The 22657-nt window shown below is 49.5% G+C and overlaps 1 protein-coding gene across 2 annotated transcripts; it reads left to right on the forward strand.

Moving 5' to 3' along the window:
- The first annotated feature begins 244 nt into the window (after window positions 1-244).
- On the forward strand, window positions 245-21390 carry SYDE1 (synapse defective Rho GTPase activating protein 1). 2 transcript variants are annotated; one of them, XM_028712186.2, is made up of 9 exons: window positions 245-926; window positions 5073-5777; window positions 9817-10536; window positions 11091-11171; window positions 11515-11732; window positions 12747-12873; window positions 14081-14238; window positions 17322-17550; window positions 18615-21390. In XM_028712186.2, exons 1-9 carry the CDS (start codon window positions 836-838, stop codon window positions 19049-19051), a joined length of 2766 nt encoding a protein of 921 aa, XP_028568019.2. In that variant the 5' UTR covers window positions 245-835; the 3' UTR covers window positions 19052-21390. The 2 variants fall into 2 exon arrangements, with proteins under 2 accessions (XP_028568019.2, XP_028568020.2); XM_028712187.2 differs by lacking the exon at window positions 11091-11171 and having other exon boundaries at window positions 253-926.
- The last annotated feature ends 1267 nt before the right edge of the window (window positions 21391-22657 follow it).

Here is a 22657-nt window from a genome sequence, read left to right on the forward strand (position 1 = left end):
CCGCTTCCCCGTCTGCCCCCCCCCCCAGCATTTCCCCCTCCCCACACTTTTCTCTGCGGATTCCCTGCCCCACCCGGATCTAGCCTGCAGATCTACCCTTGAGGGCGGCCGCATCGCACCAGCCCCTCGGGAAGAAACCCACAAGCGCCGGCCCAAGCAGCAAGCGGACGGGGAGCCTGGGGGTGAGGCCACGGGTGGGTCGCCGGCGCGGCAGCCCCTTCGAGCTGCACGGTCGGAGGTGATGCCAGCTGGGCACGCTTTGCTCCGGGCGGCCCCGTCCGTCCCGCTTGGGCTCAGGCCATGCGGTGCGACGGCGATCGCCGCCGTTCTCCGAGGGCAGCTTGGATCCGCCCACTGGGCACTGCTGCCTCTGCAACTGTGGGTGGGCTGCAGCGGGGCAGGCGGGCGGCGGAGGGATGGTCCTGAGTCCTGCGACCGCCCTCCTCTTCTCCTCCTCCTCCCCGGCCCAGGACGGCGGGCCACCCTCCCGCCTCGCAGGGAGCCTGGGAAGGAACCGGGCGCCCCTCGGGACGCCAGCGGAAGTGGCTTCCCCTCGCCCGCTCCTCGGGGCGGCTAGAAGCCCGAAAAAGAGGCCTGGCCGACCCTGCAGGCTGGGCGGGCTCCGGGCTGAGTCCGACGGGGCGGGCGGGCGGCCCTCCTCTCTCCTCTCCGCCTCCCCCGAGTCGCGGCCGCCGGAGCAGCTCAGGGCTCGGCAGGCATCCGAGGAATTCGCTCCCGCCGAGCGCGGCGCGGGGTCCGGGCGAGGCGGGGCGACGGGGCCGGAGGAAGAAGGGGGAGGACGCCGCCGCCGCCGCCGCCGCCGCCCCGTCGAGTGATGGCCCAGCCTCTGCTGCGGAAAACTTTCTCCCGCCTGCGGGGCAAAGAGCGCCTGGGGCGCAAAAAGGCGGCGCAGCGCAAAGAGCCAGGTAACGGGCACCCCGGGGAGACGGGGTGGGTGCGCCCCCCGCCAAGGAGCCCACTCCACCCTGCGCGGGCGAGAGGCGGGGGGTCGGCTGGAGGGCTGGGGCCAGAAGGCATCTCCGGCATTTCCTCTGCCGTTGCTGCTAAAATAGGCAAAAGGAAGCGAGGGGAAGGAGCTGCCAAGGATGGATGGGCGGCGGATCCCGTCTTTCCTTGGAGGGGGCTCTTTCCTCTCCAGGTGGAGGGACACTTCTGCCGGAATCTCCCCCACCTACCCAAAGAACAGGTCACAGATCCCTCCAGATCCCACCTTGACAGGCCCTGGTCAGAGTTTGCCCCCCCCCCCATGTCACAAACTTGCCCGCCAACTTCTCAGTCGCCTCAGCAGTGCCAGAGCCAGCCCAAGGCATTTTGCCGCCTGAGGCTAAGGGCAAGATGGTCCCCAGGAGGGGGTGCCAGGAAACCAGGAATTACGTTCACATGTGGTGGGGGTGTAAAATGTCTTTTTTTTTTTTTTTTTTTGCAAAGGGTGTTTAAGGAGGTATCAGAAATTGCTGGGTTAAATCTGACTGAAAGTCCCGAGGTAGCATTATTATCAATTTACGAAGGTTATGAAGGACTCGTTCGCAAATTTATTGACAGCTGCAGGAGTTCTTCTAGCTAGGAGGTGGAAGGGGCAAGGTGAATATAAAATGGAAGAATGGTATAAAGAGGTGTGGGATATAGCTATTAATGATAAAGCTGTGCTATTAAAGTAAGACGGGGAATATGCCAGAGAAATGATTTTGAGGAAGGTGTTTGTAGAATTTGTACTGTTAAAACGGAAAGGGGCCAAACCATCCCAAGAGGAGTTGAAATTTTGGGAGGTTGGATAGTTACCATGGAATGATCTTGGGGGTGGGGTGCACATTCATATTCTTATTTATTTATGATTATTACTTTGTCAAAATAAACATAAAATTATATGGGGGGAAAAGATGGTCCCCTCCTTGCTTCCATGTTCTGAAGGTGACTGGGCTGAGGGATGATTCCATCTTCAGCACAGGCCACAGGACGGCAGTAGCACCCCTAGCACACCCCTGAGGGCTGCTGGCTGGTTTAGTGGGTGCCCGGCTTGTGTGTCCCTCAGCAACTGCTGCCTGAGGTGCTTGGCTCCCTCTACCCAGTGGTCCTGCTGGTCTTGAGTAGCACATTCCATGAGCAAAGTGGAGGGGCTGGCCCAAGGTGGCAGCTTAGAGGGCAGGGGCTGGGGAGGCAGAAAACGGGCAGGCGGGCGAGTCAGGCGAGGGCCAGGCAGCCTGGGGGATACAAGAAGTGCTTCGTCCCTGAAGTATCGTGTCTTTAGCCCAAGGACAGAGTTGTGCAGCCCCTATCCAGGTGAGCATGTGGCAGACAGGGAGCGGATGGTGCATGCAACTGCTGGTCACCTGATGGACACAAGATCACCACTTGATGCCAATCTAGCTGGGCCATGGTGTAGTTTTGTCACCACAAATGCCTTTTAAATCACACTGTTTTTGTGGCTGCCTGGCAGAAGCATAATCCTGCACATGGCAGTCGATGCGCCCACGGCTGTGTGAAATGTACCATTCAAGCCCTGGAGATGTCAGCTGCTGTTTCCTTGAATTGGCTTTCTAGGCAAACCATACAACCTTCATTCAGTATCCCTGCAACATTTAGTCCCACGGGCTCAAAATTCTGGGAGATCTGAGTTCACCTCGGTTCTTTCTGGAAAAGCCCGTGGGGGAAGCCGCACTTTCTCAGCCTCAGTTCTTCTCCTGTAAAATGAGAACAACAATCAAACTTGCAGGGCTGAGATGCAAAGGGATTTTCAGCGGTGGCACTCTGCCTGCAGAGCTTGCTTGGTCCTGGGTCTGCTAGCCTTTCAGTGCCAGGCAAAGATCTTACCCAGGCACTGGGAATCTCTTTCTGAAGTTCTTGTAATAGTTGCCGATTTATCCCTTCCCCTTTAAGTTAATTGCTATTTCTAACTTTGTACTGTAGTTTTATGTTTTTATTGTTTTATTTTATGACTGTAAACCTCCCTGAAAATTCTAATGGAACTGAGGGGCTGGATAATAACTGTTTTTTTTAATAAAAAAACACACACACCCTATAATAACCATTTTTAAATTTTTTTTTAAAAGGTAGGTTTCCTGGAATCTTTCCCTCGGGTTGTTGATTATGTGGCATAGTATAGTACCTCCTTCTTACTCCTGGTTGTGCATCTGAGTTTGTCTTTCAGTGGCAGGTAAAAACTCTGGGGAAAAAGAAGTATTCAGATATAAGGTTATATGAAATGAAATAAGGTTCTCTAATGCATCTCCTGGGAGCAACGCGTCCCAAAGCAGCACCTGGGTAGCTCATTTGGTCAGAGAATGATGCTAATAACACCAAGGTTGCAGGTTCGATCCCTGTATGGGACAGCTTCATATTCCTGGATTGCAGGGGTTGGGCGAGGTGAGCCTCAGGGCGCCTTCTAATTCTATGGGTCTTGTGTTCTGTGATCGTTTGCTGCTCCTTCCACGTCCCCCTTTGCTCCCCAGCTGCCTTCTCTGTGGCTTGTATGTTCGTTCTTGGGCTGCTCCCTGATCAATGGGGCTCTTCGTGTGCCGAGTTACTCGTGGACCTACAAAGGGAGCTCTGTGTCTTGGCCGGGGAGGGGACTGCGCAGTAAACAACAGGAAATCCAACTTGGCACTGGGTCTGAGCAGCTGGGAGATGGGAGGGACCTCCTGGCCTCAGCTGCATTGAAGGCCTTGGCTGTATGTCTTCAGGCCAAGCCCGGGTAGGAATGGGCTTGAACCCCTCCAGGACCCTTTCCCCCATCACCTTTCCTCTGGTCCCCCCCCCAAAAAAAATTGGTCCTCACCCAAGACTTCTGTGGGTTGCTTCGATTCAGAGCATGGATGCAGTACTCCGAAATCTGCTTGTGCCTGCTGCTTTCTCCTGCCGGGGGCTCCTTTGCTGTCTGGATGGTTTCAGAAGTTTTCTCCAGAGTTTAAACAGAAGCACTCAAGGCTCAGTGAGCTCATCCCTAGGAACATTCATGCATATTAGCCAGGTCGCCTCAGCAGCCCTGAATCCCTTAATAGTATCAGTCTGTGGAGAAAGGCTGAGTGCTGGAAGGGAACAGAGTACAGTGGTACCTTGGTTCTCAATCTGTTCCGGAAGTCCATTCCAAAACCAAAGTGTTCCAAAACCAAGGTGCGCTTTCCCATAGAAAGTCATGCAAAACAGATTAATCCGTTCCAGACTTTTTAAAACTACCCCCAAAACAGCAATTTAACATGAATTTTACTATCTAACGAGACCATGGATCCATAAAATGAAAGCAATAATCAATGTACTGTACTATAAAATAAATAAGGCAGTATTGTAGATGTTTAATTAAAAAATTCTTACCTGCACTGATGATAGTCATTGTTTGGATGGGGGCTTTTATCCATTTCTGCAGTCACTCAATCCATCAGTAGCTGAACTGGGTTCCACACAGTCACAAAAACAAATTAACCAAAAAAGCCTCAAAAACAAAAACACGGAATAAAAAGCAAAAGCGCCAAACTTAATCCGTTCCGGAAGTTCGTTTGACTTCCGAAATGTTTGAAAACCAAGTTTGGGAACCAAGGCGTTTGAGTACCAAGATGCTTGAGAACCAAGGTACCACTGTAGTGGACTTTGAAGAGAGACCCAGAGTTCAGTTGGCACAATCGTTTCTTGTTGGGTAGCTCCAATGTGAGGCTGTTTTCAAGCCTAATTCCTATGCGGAGGGTGTCACAGTTCATGGGGAGAGGTTAACCCTCCCCACATCCGCTTCAGCCTCCTGAAAATGCCCCCATGTGGCAGATAGGCTTCAAAACAGTCTGCCCTATGTCTGCATGGGGGGTAGCCTGAAAAGGGGAGATGAGGAGACCCCGTCTGTTGCACCTGGTCCACGGGCCAGCTGTTCTGCTCCATCCCAAACAGAATAGCTGGCACCTAAAGCTTCCCTAAGAGTTTCCTGTGCCAAGTCTCTGTTTCCTTCCAGTTGCGAACCGCCTTATTGTTCAACAAGGCCTTGCCTAATGTTTACTGCAACAACTTCAGTGTGTTCTGAACTTGAGCGTTACAACCAGGCACAAACACAACATGCTGGTTTCTCTTCTCCGCAGATTCTCCTTCCGAGGCTCCATCAGCTTTGGAGTCCCCCACGGAGTGTGGGCTTCTCCCGCCGGGCGATGGACGTGCCAAAGGGGCCGCCGTCACCGTGTCGAGGAAGCAAACCTGGGCCAAGTTTGCTTGGAGCAGCCAGGAAGACCCTCGCAGCAGGAAGCTGAGCTCTCCAAATGCTGCACAGACACCTGCTGACCTCGGCGAAACGCTGTCCCCAGAGAGCCATCCCCGCATTGGCTCAGCGGCAACTGGGCCCAAGGAAGCCGCTGAACCATTGGTCGGCCCAGCAGAGGCCCGCACCTCCAGCATCGGCGCCAAGTGCAGCAGCCAGGGGGCCTACCTGCAGAGCCTTGAGAGAAGCAGCCGACACTGGGTGCTCTCCTCGGGGAAGACCCAGGGGGCAGAAGAGCCGGCGGCTGGGTCCAGTACAGAGCAGGAGCCCAGCACGCTCTGCAGCAGCGAAGGGGATATCTGGTACAATCCCATCCCGGAGGATGAGGACCTGCAGCTCCCCGACCGCGACAAGAGGTGGGGCAATGGCGCTGAGAACAGGAGCAGGAAGGGGAAGCCAAGGGAGGCCAAGGCTGCAGGCGAAGGTGACTTGCAGCAGGCAGGTGGCGATGGTTTGCGGACTTCGCCGAGCCATGCAAGGCCAGCAAAGCAAGCGGAGGAGCCAAGCAGCAGCCACCAGTCCCGGGCCTTTGGTGAGAGATCATTTTTCTAAGACGATCCCCAAGTTTTTACCATAGGGGTGGGAGAGCTGTGGCCAGATGTTGTCAGATTCCAGCCCCCGTCGGAGCCTGCAAGCATTGGCCGATGGTCAGGGATGATGGGAGTAGTAGTCTAGCAACCTGTGGAAGGGGACGCGGGTGGCACTGTGGGTTAAACCACTGAGCCTAGGACTTGCTGATCAGAAGGTCAGCGGTTCGAATCCCCGTGACGGGGTGAGCTCCCGTTGTTCAGTCCCTGCTCCTGCCAATCCAGCAGTTTGAAAGCACATCAAAGTGCAAGTAGATAAATAGGTACCGCTCTGGCGGGAAAGTAAACGGTGTTTCCGTGCGCTGCTCTGGTTCGCCAGAAGCGGCTTAGTCATGCTGACCACAAGACCCAGAAGCTGTACGCCGGCTCCCTCGGCCAATAAAGCGAGATGAGCGCCACAACCCCAGAGTCGGTCACAACTGGACCTAATGGTCAGGGGTCCCTTTACTTTTACCTTTAACCTGTGGAAGACCACAGGTTCCCTCTTCCTGGTTTACAGCATCACTTCTCCATATTTTCCCCTTTCCCCTGCCTCCCTGCAGGTGCTCCACCAGGGTGGATTTGATTTAAATCAAATTGATTTAAATCACGAGTCAGTAAAGACTTGATTAATTTTTATATTTTTTTACAGAAAGACTCATTCTTGCTGGTATAATCTTAATATTTACAACCAGATGAAGATTTCATTTTTGGAATAATAAATTTTCAGAGTAGTTTTTACAGTTATAGCAAAAATTTCTGATTTGGTTATACTATTAGAAATACATAGAGAGATCATTATGAAATTATTGTGAGGTTTAATAAGCTAACTGTTTATATTTAGATAACTTTTCTGCTGCACTTATTTGGAAGGAGGAAAACAATAATTTGGCGCTGTGGTTTAACCCACTGAGCCTCTTGCTGATCAGAAGGTTGGCAGTTCGAATCCTCACAACGGGGTGAACTCCCATTGCTCTATCCCAGCTTCTGCCAACCTAGCAGTTTGAAAGCACGCCAGTGCAAGTAGATAAATAGGTACTGCTGTGGGGGGAAGGTAAACGGTGTTTCCATGTGCTCTGATTTCTGTCACAGTGTTGCATTGCACCAGAAGCGGTTTAGTCATGCTGGCCACATGATCTGGAAAGCTGTCTGTGGACAATCGCTGGCTCCCTTGGCCTGAAAGCTGCAACCCCATAGTCGCCTTTGACTGGACTTAACCATCCAGGGGTCTTTTACCTTTTACCTTTTTTGTTAACTGATGTGGTAAAACAATTATTTAAAAAAGAAACTCAGACTGAGTTTTAGCACACTTGAAAAACTTAAATCCTTATTTCCTGATGAATAGCCTTTGGACTATAATGTAACTTAAATAGAAAACTATCTTTAGAAATATTTTTTCCTCCAAAAGCATTTCATTTTAAAAATCCTATTTAAATAAAAAAATCATTTAAAAATAAATAAATCATTGATTTTTATCCACCCTGGGCTTCACCCATCGCCTCTCCCCCCCCCCCCATCGCCTCTCCTGGCCCCATGGCCTCCCAGCCCCATTCTTATGGCATTTCTCCTTTCTCATCATCAGGACCAAATTAATGACACAAAACCCCACATATCTTAAGTATAATAGAAACATCGCCACCACCCCCATCTCTCCCCCCCCTTTCCCCTTCTTCTTCCTAATGTATCAACAAATGAAACTGATCTGTAAAAAATGTTACTTGGAGAAAAAGAGAGAGAGTGAGTGAGTGAGAGAGAGAGATTGCACGTACTTTTGTAAACTAAGAAAATCTTTAATAAAAACACATTAAAAAATAATAATATCAGGGCCAAATTAACTGCCCCTCTGGCACAGCTGTCCCAGGGCAGCAAGCCAGGTCACCTTGGGCCGTCATGTGAGTTTCATTCCTCTGACGTTGCGCGTATCCCACATCAGGGTTTTGACGTGGAACTGCTCTTGGATAATAATAATAATAATAATAATAATAATAATAATAATAATAATAATAATTTATTTATACCCCGCCCATCTGGCTGGGTTTTCCCAGCCACTCTGGGCGGCTTTCAACAGAACACTAAAATACAATAACCTATTAAACATTAAAAGCTTCCCTTAACAGGGCTGCCTTCAGATGGATGAACCACTTGCTCTGATTTAACAGGAAAGCCTTGCTGCTCAGCCTCTCTGGCCCTTTCCCAGCCTTCCTTTCGGCTTGATGTCTCATTGCCAGGGAGCTGCCCTTCTGCCCTCTTGTTCCCCACAGTCCCAGCCTGGCAGCTGCCAGTTCACATCTTACAGCACCCATTGCACTACAGGCCAACTCAATCTAAAGCAGATTTTAATAGGCTGCTTTATTGTCCGTTTAGATCAGTGGCTCACTGAGTGGCTGGTACTGCCTCCTGCGAGGAGGGGGGGGGGGCGTTAATTGGGGGGCACTAAGAAGCAAGGGGATTGCGGGGGGGGGGGGCACTGGAGGTGTAAATGACTATCAGACTTTGAAAAGCTGGTATCACTGGGTCCGGTTCCTTCAGTTCTGCTGAATTAATTCGTTTTGATCATATTTTGAACAAATGTGAAATTTGTTGTTGCTGTTGTATTGTGTTGCTTTATTCCATAGTGGATTGTGCATGCAGACCTCTCTTCTGAATAATGCTTCTTGTGGGGTAGCAGTGGGGGCCCTGGGGACGAGTCTATGGATCGGAGGGGGCGGTGGCTCAAAAAAGTTTGGGGGGGGTCTCTGGTTTGGATTACAGTGGTACCTTGGTTCTCAAACTTAATCCATTCCGGAAGTCCGTTCCAAAACCAAACCCTTCCAAAACCAAGGCACGCTGTTCCATAGAAAGTCATGCAAAATGGATTAATCCGTTCCAGACTTTTAAAAACAACCCCTAAAAGAGCAATTTAACATGAATATTACTGTCTAATGAGACCATTGATCCATAAAATGAAAGCAATAAGCAATGTATTGTACAGTGGTACCTCGGGTTACATACTCTTCAGGTTACATACGCTTCAGGTTACAGACTCCACTAACCCAGAAATAGTACCTCGGGTTAAGAACTTTGCTTCAGGATGAGAACAGAAATTGTGCTCCGGTGGCGCGGCAGCAGCAGGGGGCCCCATTAGCTAAAGTGGTGCTTCAGGTTAAGAACAGTTTCAGGTTAAGAACGGACCTCCAGAACGAATTAAGTACTTAACCCAAGGTACCACTGTACTATAAAAGAAATAAGACAGTATTGTAGATGATAAAAATTAAAATTATTTTTTTCCCCTTACCTGCACTGATGATAGTTATTGTTTGGATGGGGGGCTTCTATCTGTCTGTCTGTCTGTCTGTCTGTCTGTCTGTCTGTCTGTCTGTCTATCTATCTGTAGCTGAACTGGGTTCTACACAGTCACAAAAACAAATTAACCGAAAAAGCCTCAAAAACAAAAACGCAAAACAAATAGCAAAAACAAAAGCGTCAAACTTAATCCATTTCGGTAGTCCGTTTGACTTCTGAAATGTTTGAAAACCAAGGCGCAGCTTCTGGTTGGTGCAGGTGCCCCGGAAACAATAGCCAACAGCCACGTCAGACGTTCAGCTTCCAAAAAACGTTCGAAAACCAGAACACTTACTTCTGGGTTTTCGGCGTTTGGGAACCAAGGTGTTTGAGTACCAAGGCACCACTGTATTTGTGCATTTCTTTGAATGAATCTTTATTGAGAAGCAGCTGATACACCTGTCAATAATAACCATTGCCTGTGAAAATGGTCCTGCGATGCTGTATTGTGAGTTCTCTAGTGCGCGTTTTGTTTGGCTTTGGCATATTCTTCTTTGCAGAGCCGTTGTAATGGAGACTTTGCCCGTGTTGTGCCCTCCAGGGGTCTTGGACCACGGCTTCCACCAGCCCCAGTCAGAACAGGACCCCAGAGCTCAGCTGCCACTCTTTTCCCCGCCACGGGGGTGATACCCACTGGGTGAGTGGCACTTGGTTTGACCTATCTTATACAGTTTCTCTCCGCAGGGAAAGCGGCAGGCGCTAGTGCGGAGCCTGAGGAGAGGGCCGTGGGCGCCGTGTCAGCGGCCCAGAGCCCCAGTGCCCCCAAGAAGGGCCACTCCCTCTCCAAGGCCAAGTCACCGGGCCCCGTGCGCAGCCTCTCGATGAAGATGAAGAAGCTTCCGGAACTGAGGCGGAAGCTGAGCCTGCGCAGCTCCCGGACCAGAGAGCCGGACGGAGGCCCCTCTCCCAAGGAGTCGGGCAACGTCATCAGCCGCTACCACCTCGACAGCAGCGTGGCTTCCCGGCAGACCCTGGCGCGGGCCAAGGCCGCCAGCAGAGGGGGCTACCTGAGCGACGGCGACTCCCCAGACCTCCTGGCGAAGCCTGAGGCCTGCCTGGGTCTCGAAGGGGGGTCCTTCCGACCGTACAGCTACGCCGAGCAGCCTGGCTGCCTACAGCACCTGTCCGGCCTGGTCAGCATCCACCTTCTGGGGGTGCAGGACTTCAGGCCCCCCAAGGCTGAAGCGAAGGAGGTCTTCTGTGTCCTGCAGGTGGACTCGGTCAACAAGGCCCGCACGGCCCTGCTGCCTTGCCAAGCAGCCTTCCTCAGTCTCAACCATTCCTTCCAGCTGGAGCTTGAGGGCGCCCAGCTCCTCAAAGTCGTGGTCTTCTCGTGCGACCCTGCGGCGGGCAAGAACCGAGTCTGCTGCCACTGCTCCCTCCTTCTGCCCCATGTTTTCCAAGGTGATTTATTATCTTCTCCCACCCCCCACCATTGAGTTTATAACCCAGACTTTTTTCTCCAAGGAGCTCAAAGTGGCTTGTGTGGTTCTTCCCTCTCCTTATTTAACTCCCACAACAATCCTGTGAGGTAGGTCAGGCAGAGAGGCAGTGACTTTATTATTGTTGTTGTTGTTGTTGTTATTGTTGTTATTCTTTATAATCACACTTTCCTCCAGGGATGTCGAATAACTTACCAAAAAATAAAATAAAAAAATCAGTCGAAAATCTAACTATATATATATATATATATATATATATATATATATATATATATATAAAATGATATTTATTAAGATTTTACAAACAAAAAAGAATTACAAAATTAAAAAGAAGCCAGTAACAAATTAACAAGAAAAAGTAAAATTAAAAAGAATAAAAGGTACAAAAATGCAACAAAAAAAATACAAAATACATAAAAAGTGAAAAAACAATTAAAAACAAGTCAGTATTTTCATATATTATATTTCATTTACTTGTTTCTTGACCTCCTCACACCTCCCTTTTTTGTATTCCAGTTCACATGGTTAATTCAGCAAATCCTTACGAAAATCTAACTATAACATACTGGGAGGCAGTGACTGGTCCAGGTTCCCCCAGTGAGTTTCACGGCTGGGGGGGGTCCAAACCCTGGTCTTCCATGTCTAGCATGGATCACAGAAGTTCCACGTTTGGGCCAAACATGACTAGGCGGGGAGTGGTGGCAGATTCTGTGGCAGGAGGGGGGTGCGCGAGGACAGATCCAGATGTGAGCACAGACCTTGTTTTCTGTCCAAGGTGCTGAAGTGCCTGGACAGGCCTCTTCCATGGTTGTCGCTTGACAAAGATGGATGTCACTGGAGCTGACCTGATAGTGTGGCTTTGCCAAGGTGAAGGGTGTAGGGTGGAGTTGAGGGACCAGGCCATCCTCACAGCATCTCTCTCGGCTGCCCCTCCTTCCAGGTTGCAGGAGCCAACAGCTTGCCATGCAGCTGGAGCCACAGGGCCTCCTCTACATCAAACTCACCTTGGTAGACCAGTGGGATCCAGCCAGCAACCCACAGGAGCCCCAAGTCTTTGGAGTGAAGCTGAGCCAGCTGGTGGAGAGGGAAGGGGCTGCCATCAAAGTGCCATTGCTGATCCAGAAGTGTGTTGCCCAGATTGAGAAGCGGGGATTAAAGGTAAATGCACTCTCTCTATCTCTCTTTCTCTCCATCCACCCATCTCCACTCAACCTGGGCTCTTCCCAGAAGGCATAGCATGGGCTATTAAGGGAGTGAAACGTAATCTTTGCAAATTTTTGTCAGTGAGGAGTCTTAAAAACACGTTTTTGGGTGTAGGGAAATCAAATCTGCTATTATTTTTGTGATTGGACAACGTTTAGCTTGTAGGTCGACATTTGATTAAGAAGCAGATAAACTGCTCTTGGAAAACCAAAGGATTTTTATTTTACCTTCTGAAAGTGCCAGGTAATGTAAAATACAGTATGATTTATAAATAATACTAATATTAATATAAAATAGGCTGTCTGAATTGTGTATTGCTTTGTAACAATTTGTTGGGTCTCTGGACCGTAATAAAGATTGATGATGAATATAAAATAAGCATTAGGCAATTTTAATGATTTCTGTGTACAGTCATACCTTGGAAGTCGAACGGAATCTGTTCCGGAAGTCCGTTCGACTTCCAAAACGTTCGGAAACCAAAGCGTGGCTTTTGATTGGCTGCAGGAAGCTCCTGCAGCCATTCGGAAGCTGTGGAAGCCCTGTCTGACGTTCGGCTTCCAAAAAGAATTCACAAACCAGAACAGTCACTTCTGGGTTTGCAGCGTTCGTGAGCCAAAACGCTCAGGAACTAAGCTGTTTGAAATCCAAGGTACAACTGTACTTCGATACACATTTTGTTGACCAGATGAAACTAAATTGATTTAACCAAAATATCTTTTGGATTCCCAAGTCACGTTACAACTTGTTAGCACCGCTCACATTTGGAATTTGAAAGATGAAAAACTCAGCATGCCCTAATGCACTACTGAACCTGCCAGGGAAATGCCTTAAGCCAATGGGCCTCAGGTTTCGGGCCAGACCTCCTCCCTCTCTCCCAGGTTTTACTGCAGCCAGGTCACCTGGCCTATGGAACAGCCCTCTGGAGAGGGGGCCCTTTTGCCCAAGTGACCGGCTGTCTCCTGCTTGTAGGTTGTGGGCCTGTATCGCTTGTGCGGCTCGGCGGCGGTGAAAAAGGAGTTGCGTGATGCTTTTGAGCGGGACAGCACTGCCGTGGTTCTCTCAGAGGACCTCTATCCAGACATCAATGTCGTTACAGGTCAGTGCCCTTGACCCCTAGCTTCTTACTCTTCCCTGTGGGCCCTGCAGAAACCAAACTCTGGCTGCTCCGCGGAGTCTTTGGGGACAGGTAGAGACACATCTATGCAGCTGTGCTTCCTGTCTGCTCCTGGCTGGAGATACTGACAGGCACTCCTGGTTTTATACTGCTTCCAAAGTCAACAATGGTCCTTTATTCACAGAATTGCCTTGCTCCCTATTTGCATGCATTTTGACTTCTGAGGGGCAGGTGCTTTTGAAGGGACAATGAGGGAGTCCTCCAGGGCATTGCAGTCCTCTGCGGCCCTTAATACGTCTGACCAAACCTCAAGTGCTCAGGGCTGTGTGCATGTGATGTTGGAGAAGTGGCCTGTTGGCAGGCCTGGAGTATGGTGGGGCTTTTCTGAGAAGGCAGAATCTGCCAATTGTTAGGATCGTGGGAAGGGGCATGGGGAGGCAAGCTCCAAATCATAGGCGTTGGAAAGGAACTCAGAGGTCATCCAGCCCAGCCCTGAAGTGCAGGATGCAACTACGTCATCCCTGACTAGTGGCCATCCAGGCTTTGCTTAAATGCCTTGAGCAAATGCCTCCAACCTCCTGCGGCCATCTGCCCCCCTGTGTCAAGCAACCCTGCCCGTTTTGGGCGGTTTCTCCATTTCTCTGACAGTTTCGCTACCCTGCCATTTCCACCCACTGGTTCTCCTTCCGCTCTCTGGAGCTCCAGAGATGGTGAGGTGAGAGATGTGGCAAAAATATCCCCAGCACAGGGAGAGAGGGAGAGTTTGAGAGATTATGAGCAGAGGGCCAGGAACTGGCAAACCCCGTGAAAATGGGGATGCCTTGAAACTCTCAGGGAAATGCATATATAAAAATAGTTTTAATAAAAATAAATCAAAACCGCATCATCCTTCTGTTTCAGTCTGGAAGAGCAGCTGTGTAGGTCTGTAGTAATCAAGGGGTCTGGACTGGCCCCTTTCCAGCCCTCCTGCCTCCATCACCCTCACAGTCCTCCCTCTGTGAAGGAAGCATAATGTCCCTTATGATGGGATAGGGCAGTTTAAGGTGTGGCAAGAACTACTCTCTCAGCACCATGATGACAGGAGCCCTCTCTAGTAAGGACTGAGCATGGGAGGGGGCCTGCGGTGATGGTTAAAAGGACTGAGGTATTTTCTCCTTTCCTTTCTCCTCCCCACTTGCCCCCCCCCCAGGAATCCTGAAAGATTACTTGCGTGAGCTCCCCACACCTCTCATCACTGACCCACTGTACCAAGTGGTCCTGGAAGCCATGTCCAATCGGGCGGCTGGGCAGGAGGCAAAAGAGGCGACAACGACAGCTCTCCTGGACTGCCTGCCAGAGGCCGAGAAGGTGAGGACCCCCCAATATGGCAGCTCTTCTGAGCCCAGGCCTCTCTGCTTGTGCCAAGGGTGACACACCCAGTAGTAAAAAAAAAAGTAAAGGTAAAGGATCCCTGGACGGTTAAGTCCAGTCAAAGGGTTTTGGCGCTCATCTCGCTTTCAGGCTGAGGGAGCCGGCATTCGTCCACAGACAGCTTTCTGGGTCATGTGGCCAGCAGGACTAAACTGCTTCTGGCGCAACGGGACACCGTGACAGAAACCAGAGTGCATAGAAATGCTGTTTACCTTCCCACCACAGCGGTACCTATTTATCTACTTGCACTGGCATGCTTTCAAACTGCTGCGTTGGCAGGAGCAGGGACCGAGCAACGGGAGCTCACCCTGTTGTGGGGATTCGAACCACCGACCTTCTGATCAACAAGCCCAAGAGGCTCAGTGGTTTAGAGCACAGTGCCACCTGCATCGCAGTATACCCAGTAGTGTAGTAGCCTCAACAGGCTGACCACAATGTGGCCCTTGAAGGAGTTTTGGACTCCCCATTGGAGGAAATGGACTTTTCTTCCCATCAGAACCAGGCCCATCAAATTCCCCCCAGGTTGTTGTCACTGTTGTTGTTTTGAAAAAAAGCATCATCATCATCATTATTATTATTGCCGTCGTCATTTTTTATACAGAATGGTTATTAACATAAGCACATGCAAAATGTAATAAGTAATGAATGTAAAAAAATGCAAATAGAAAAATAAAATGAGAATACAGAGGGGAGGGAAAAACATGGAGACCACTGAGAGTGCAGTGCCGCATACATTTATCATATATAAGAAGGAAAAGGTGAGCCAAATTAGGTCTCGCTAAAGCCTCACCACATATTTATTGTGGAGCAGGGGGTTTAGTGGGCTATGCAGATGAGTTAACATTGTAGAAAAATGTATACCTAGACGAATAAAAGTGGTCTGTTAAGGACTCTCTGTTTTTGTGTCAAGTGTCCTGACAGTGCAACGTCCCCTACTTTTGGGAAGGAGGTGAGTTGGAATTCCAATGGGAAGCCACTGGCATTCTGGCTAAGCAAGTAGCATAAACTCAAAAGATTTGTGCATGATGGGCAAATGGGTACCAGGCTCCAAGGATCGGAGCGCCAGGACTGTGTCCTTGTTGTTCGTTTAATAAATGCATGAACCATTCCATTCAAAACAGTTATCTTCCTGCAGCAGCTAGTGCCATTTTGACGAACATCAAATATTGGAGATCTTTCTATATATGGTTCTCAAACTTAATCCATTATGGAAGTCTGTTCCAAAACCAAAGCGTTCCAAAACCAAGGTGCGCTTTCCCATAGAAAGTAATGCAAAATGGATGAATCCATTCCAGACTTTTAAAAACAACCCCTAAAACAGCAATTTAACATGAATTCTACTATCTAACGAGACCATTGATCCATCAAAACAAATTAACCGAAAAAGACTCAAAAATACAAAATAAATAGCAAAAACAAAAGCGCCAAACTTAATCTGTTCTGGAAGCCTGTTTGACTTCAGAAATGTTTGAAAACCAGGGCGCAGCTTCTGATTGGTGCAGGTGCCCCAGAAACAATAGCCGACAACCGCATCGGACGTTCGGCTTCCAAAAGACGTTCAAAAACCAGAACACTTCTGGGTTTTTGGTGTTTGAGAACCAAGGTACCACTGTACCTTGCTTCTCTAAAACCATCCCAGCTGAAAAAGAGACAGGCAACTACCCCTTGCAGAACCCTTTACAAAAAGCCATCTTGACTTCAGGGCTCACCTGAACAGTACCAAGGAGAGGGATAACCATATATCTCAGGTGAGGGAGCTTCTCCACACGGTATCCCTGCAGTTTCAGGACCTCCCTTCCCCTTTCCCCAACCCCCTCCCAATTTAAGATCATTCCCTGTTTGGGTATCGGCCTCAGATCGGAGTCTATGAGGTTGATCTGAAGCAAGCTGCCTCTTCTTCCATTTTCTTTTTAAAAAATAAGTTGTATTGGGTTTTACAGTTTTATATTCAACAGAATCATCATAAACACAATCAGAAATTCATAAAATCAAATCTCCCCCCACAGCTCCCTTGACTTCCCCCAACCTCCTCTTCTGGTTCTTTAAATATTTGCTACTTCTGCTTATTTGGTTTACTTTGATTTTAAAATCTTTCTACTAATTGTTCTTATATTTTTATCATTTTTATACCATATCTTTCCCGATTGCATCTTTTGTTGTTTTCCCAACTTTTGCTCCTTATACACTTTTCCCCTTAATTGTAAATGTTTACTCAAAGCCTGCTAGTGAGTCCACTTCTTTGCAATATTTCTGTAAGTACATCATAAACAGTTCCCATTCTTTTTAAAAGTCTTTATTGTCCATATCTCTGATTTTGGCCTAGTCCATAAGTTTTGCTTGCCATTCTTCTTTCGTTGGTATCCTATCATCCTTTCATTTTTGTTCTAGTGAAATCCTAGCTGCTGTTGTAGCATACAGGAATAGATTCTTCCGCTCTTTTGGCAAGGCCTGTCCTGTAATGCCTAACAAAAAAGCTTCTGGTCTTTTAACAAACGTTATTTTAAACATCTTTTTCATTTTGTTGTAAACCATTTCCCAGTAGTTCTTGATTACCGTATTTTTCACTCTATAAGACACACTTTTCCCCTCCTAAAAAGTGAGGGGAAATGTGTGTGCGTCTTATGGAGCGAGTGCAGGCTCCATGGCTTCAGCGAAAGCAACGCGAAGCCTCTGGAGCGCACTCCCGCTGCGCTCCGGGGGCTTCAGGCGGCTATCCCTGAAGCCAGGAGAGCAAGAGGGATCGGTGCGCCCCTTCAACAAAGCGGGAGAAGAAATGGAAGGGTTTTTCCTGCCGCTTCACTGAAAGGGCGCTGCACAGAGAGGGAGAGAATTTTTTTTTCCCTCTCCCCTTCTAAAACTAGGTGCGTCTTATGGTCGGGTGCATCTTATAGAGCGAAAAATACGGTACTTTACAGTTCCACCACATATGGTAAAACGTGCCTTCTTTCACTTTGCACTTCCAGCACTTATTAGAACTTTTTCTATACATTTTGGCAATTTTCTCTTCTTCCATTTTGTAGGCCACCCTGACAATGCTGTTGGATCACCTCAGCCAGGTTGCTGCTTTCCATGCCTTCAACCGCATGAACGCCCAGAACCTGGCTGTGTGTTTTGGTCCTGTGTTGCTGAGCCAGGGAGCAGCGGGGCCGGGCCCCTGTGGCCCCAGCCACCACCACCGCACCATTGCCAGCACCATGGACTTCAAGCACCACATCGAAGTGTTGCATTACCTGCTGCAGGCCTGGCCAGGTGAGTGCCAAGTGGGGAGGCCAGTGGGCAAGAGAGGGCAGGTGCCCAGGAAGGGGCTGGCTGGAGGCATTCGGTGCTCTGGGTTTCAGTGCCATGGAGGGCCCGGCACCTGCCAGCGCTCACCCTGAAGTAATAATAATTTAATAATAACAATACAGTCATACCTTGGATCTCAAACGCCTTGGCTCCTGAAGAAATCGGCTCCCGAACAATCGAAACCCAGAAGCGAGTGTTCTGGTTTTCGAACAAATTTCGGAAGTCGAACGTCCGGCACGGCTTCCGTAGCTTCCAATTGGCTGCAGGAGCTTCCGAACGTTTTGAAAGTCGAACGGACTTCCCAAACGGATTCCATTTGACTTCCAAGGTACGACTGTAATGTTATTGTTTATATGTCGCCCATCTGACTGGGCTACCCCAGCCACTCTGAAACATTAGCAGGATTTTAATCTCACTTGTAATGTAACAAATACTATGGACAATATGGATGGATACAAAATATAGATTATGAAATAATATGCAGTTGAAAATGTTGACAGTAGGACCCATGGGGGGATCCTTGAGATTCAGAGTAATCTCTTTATATGGCTGTGTATTTAGTATGGTTATAAATTTATATTTGTGAAATCAAAGAGAAATAATTAATAATAATAATAGTAGTAGTAGTAGTAGTAGTAGTAGTAGTAGTTTGGATTTGATTTCCCACTTTATCACTACCCTAAGGAGTCTCAAAGCGGCTAACAATCTCCTTTCCCTTCTTGCCCCACAACAAACACTCTGTGAGGTTAGTGAGGCTGAGAGACTTTAGAGAAGTGTGACTAGCCCAAGGTCACCCAGCAGCTGCATGTGGAGGAGCAGGGAATCAAACCCGGTTCACCAGATTACGAGTTCACTGCTCTTAAGCACTACACCACACTGGCTCTCCGAAAATAAAAGAAACTGGAATGGCTTCTATAAATCCAAGACTGTCCCTGGAAAATAGGGACACTTGGGGGGGGGTCTGTGCTTCAGGCCTTAGTGAACCAGATGCATTGGGTTTTCATAACTTGCTTTCCCTTTCCCTTCAGCCCCACGCAGGGTAACCGAAGAGGAGGGCGAGTGCCCCCTGCCCATCAAGCCACCCCAGCGCCACTGCCGCCCTCCCTTGGACCTGCCGCTGCTGCAGACCACCGTCGTGGCTCGGAGCCGCCCTCGAGGCCTGGAAAGCCCTCCTAGCAACCGCTACGCTGGGGACTGGAGTGTGTGTGAGCAGCAGTTTTCGGCGGGGCCCAGGCCGGGCGGCGACACCGACTATGACGAGGTGGCTGGCAGCGAGAGCGACAACGAAGAGGACAATGAAGAGGTGACTCTGCCGCACCACAACCGAGCCGTCTTTGTAGGGGACTTCGCCTTGGTGGAAGACCCTGAGGCTCCCTTCAGCGCGAGGCTCAACCTGAAGGACTTTGATGCCCTCATCTTGGACCTTGAGCGAGAGCTTTCCAAGCAAATCAATGTCTGCCTGTGAGCCGTTCTCTCGGGGCGGAACATTGCGAGGCCTAAGGAAGGGCCGAGTGCTCCTCTGCCGGGCCCTTTGGACAGCCAGGCTATGACCAAGTCAAGCTCAGGCGGTTGATCCTGCCTCCATATCAGTATTCTTTTGGATCACGGTACTTCGAACCAAGTGGTCAGTCTTTCGTATTGTTTTCGTATGTCTTTTCCCAAAGGGAGGTGCTTTCGCTGTGACTCTGGCTGTTAACTGCTAACTGTTAACTGCTGTGACTCTGGTAGCCAGAGTGCAGTTTGTAGAGCGCTTTCAACCTCCTAAATTTCCACCGTGAAATTTATTGGGCGGGGACAGGAAGGAAGCGATTCTTGTTCCTGCGTGTCGGCGGTTTCGAGGAAGAGAGGAGCTGACCAAGATGTTGTTTTCTTTGCCTGATAACGTTGAATCGGTAGTATTTAAGTAGCACATTTCCCTCATCATCCAGAGCACTTCAAACAAACCCTCAAAGGTGGGTCAGTATTATTACCCTCCCTTTATTATAGATGGGAGCCGAGTTTGTGAAGCTGTTGCTTGCCAAAGGCAAACTCCTCTGCGAGTTTGTGCCTGAGCTCAGGTCTGAGGGATGCCCTTGGCAAAGTGTCCTCCAGGCCCTCTTGTGGGTGGGCTTATCTGTCAGAGGCAGTGGTCTGGGCAGCCAAGAACTTCCATTTCAATTTCCCACAATGCCCCTGAAGGAGCATCAAACTGGAGCTTTCTGGGAAATTAAAACAAGAACTCCAAGCCACCTGGTGCTGAAAGGAGCACTGAAAATATGTTTGGGGTAGGGGGTGGGGGGCAAAGGCAGGCATCAATGCAGGGGAGAGCAGGGGCATAGTATGGAAGGGGAGGCTGCCAGGGCGATGGCCCTGGGTGCATTTTTTAAGAGGGGGCTGCACATTTGGTTGCCATAGCCCCTTGGCAGTTCCAAGATGGCCCCAGGGCCGCGTTGGCTGGCCAGGCTCCCCACTATGCAGGAGGGCAGGCAGTGCAGCCGTGCTTGGCTCCGATGGGGTGGGGGGCACTCTGGCAGCATTGGTGGCAAGGGCTAGGCTGGCGCAGCAGGCTCCATTCACCCTCCATGCTTCACCCCCCTGGTGCACCCCAGCCTGCTCCAGGCACCAGCAAACCACGCTATGCTGCTGGAGGACGAGGCTGACCAGTGGGTTTAAGGGGTCTGCATGCTGAGGCCAGGCCTAACTGCGTTCCCCTAGTTCTAATTTACGGTTTTTAAAATGGCGCAGCTTTTGTTTTGGCTGTGGAACTGGGCGAGCAGTTCATTTTCACTTTCTTCCTGCCTGAAAGTAGGGTTGCCATATTTCAAAAAGTGAAAATCCAGGCAGAAAAGTTATTGAGCTTTTTTTATTTGCAAAATTGGATGCTTTTGAGCTATTTCTGAGCAAAAACGACACTGCCGACATCAGCTGCCATTCATCCAGATTTTCCAAGACATTTAGCCGATTTCCACCCGGACATTGCTTTGCGGCTACAGTATTCCGGGAAATTCCAGATGTATGGCAACCCTACCTGAAAGTGAAAGGCTAAACTCTATGAAATGCCCAAGTCTTGGGGGGGCGGGGCGCAAGGCAGGAAACCCCAAACCCAGTCGGTTCCTCTGCCCTGGGAGACACTAAAAGTGCAAGGGCTGGGATTCCAGTTCCTTCTCTGAAAATTCTTGCAGCGCCGCCTGTGACAGGGACTTCAGTGTGATCCTTCCTCTCACCCTCTCGTTGTGGGTTGCTGTGCAGCTGAGATTCCCCCTCCGCTGCCAAAGGCCAGGGCTCAGACCCTTCTATGGCACCATTAGCACACAAACCCTGGCCCCTGACTCTGCTAAATTTCTGCTAAAATGCAGAAATAGCCTGCTGCCAAGTGGGATGGGAGAAAAGAAGAATTGTGCCACCTTGCCAGAAAAACAAATAACCCTGCCCCCATTTGCATCAGAACATGCCCTTGCAGGATCAGCCCACTATCCCATTTAGGTCAGCATCCTGCCCTCACAGTGGCCAACGAGGACCTGAGTTACAACATCTCTCTCCCTGGCTGTGATTCCCAGCAACTAGCCTGTTGCCTCTGGCGGTGGAGCCAGAATGTAGCCATCATGATAGAAGCCATTGATAGCCTCATGTTGCATTAATTTGTCTAATATCCTTTGAAAGCCACCAAGGTGGGTGGGCATCGCTACCTCCTATGGCATCAAGCTCCACACGATTAGCTGTTCACTAGACTTTCTTTGGTCTGTCCCGAATTTTTTAATTGTCAGTTTCGTTGGGTAGCCCCAGCTCCTAGTGCAGTCGTACCTTGGATCCCAAACGCCTTCCAGTTGGAACCCGAACGTCCAGCGTGGCTTCCGATTGGCTGCAGGTGCTTCCTGCAGCCAATCAGAAACCGTGCTTCGGTTTCTGAACGTTTTGGAAGTCGAATGGACTTCTGGAACGGATTCTGTTTGACTTCCAAGGTACAACTGTATTACAAGAGAGGGAGAAAAACCCCTCCCCCGTCCATTTTCTCCATGCACAATCTTCTACAACCCCCCTCCCAAGTTGCAACCTCATGGAGGCTTTGCTTATTCTGGTTGCCATTTCCTGAACTTTCCCCCAGCTCTACAATATCTTTTCTGAAGTACGGCAACCAGGACTTTTTACACAGTGTTTCAAGTGTGGCTGCACCTTAGGCCTTCTGTAATGGCACGGCGATATTGGCAGTATTATATTAAAGTCCTTTTCCAATGATTCCGCCCCCTCAACATGGGATGTGCCCCTGTGTGACAGGTAGTGTGAGTCTGACTCTACCTGAACACACCTTTTTCGGAAGCATCTCAGCTTCTGGCGGTCCTTTGCAGCACTGGCTGGTTGGCTAGTTCCTCCCTTTCATAGCAGGAGGAAGTTCTCCAGTGGAGAATGGCCGCCACTCGCTTCATCTTAGTCCGCCATATTGGGCTAGGCCAAGACGCTCTCCCCATAGGCCTGGTTAAACCTTTTATCATTCAAGTGGGGCAAGCATGCCATGGGGCAAGGTGTGTCTCAGAAGGCCTAACTACATGTGACTGAGGCAGCCCCAGCCTGTGCCCGCCTCCTCACTTGCTGAGATGCCAATACAGTTGGCACCTCCCTTGCCAGCAGCTGCCACAGAACTGCAGAGGGGTGTGAGAGCAGCTCATGTGCTACTTTGACCAAATAACGCCAGAAGATACGTGCCAGCGGTACGTGTCCCCTGCAATAGATTTTTAGACCCTTAGGGTGCCAGGCCATAATCAAGCTGAGAAATGTGAACTCCATTTCACAATCCCCAGAATGCTGTGTGCCTGTGTTGGTTATTTCCACATCCTTTTTGGTTTCCATCGTTTCCCCTTAATGCTGCCTTTGCGATGCAGTTTTCAGCTGATAAGAGACCACGTTCTACAACTCGGGAGCACAAAGCCATAGCCAGCCTAATGAAGAAATGCGGTACGGAAGTTGTGGGCATTTTTTAAAAAATATTTGTATGTCCTTATGGACAATTAAATATCTGTGAATGTACAAGTCTGGCTGTTTTTGTTTACGTCAGTGTGGGAGAAGGCATATGGTATTCACGTGCGTATGACATGTCTTG

Source organism: Podarcis muralis, chromosome 17 (assembly GCF_964188315.1).
Source record: "Podarcis muralis chromosome 17, rPodMur119.hap1.1, whole genome shotgun sequence".
NCBI lineage: Eukaryota > Metazoa > Chordata > Lepidosauria > Squamata > Lacertidae > Podarcis > Podarcis muralis.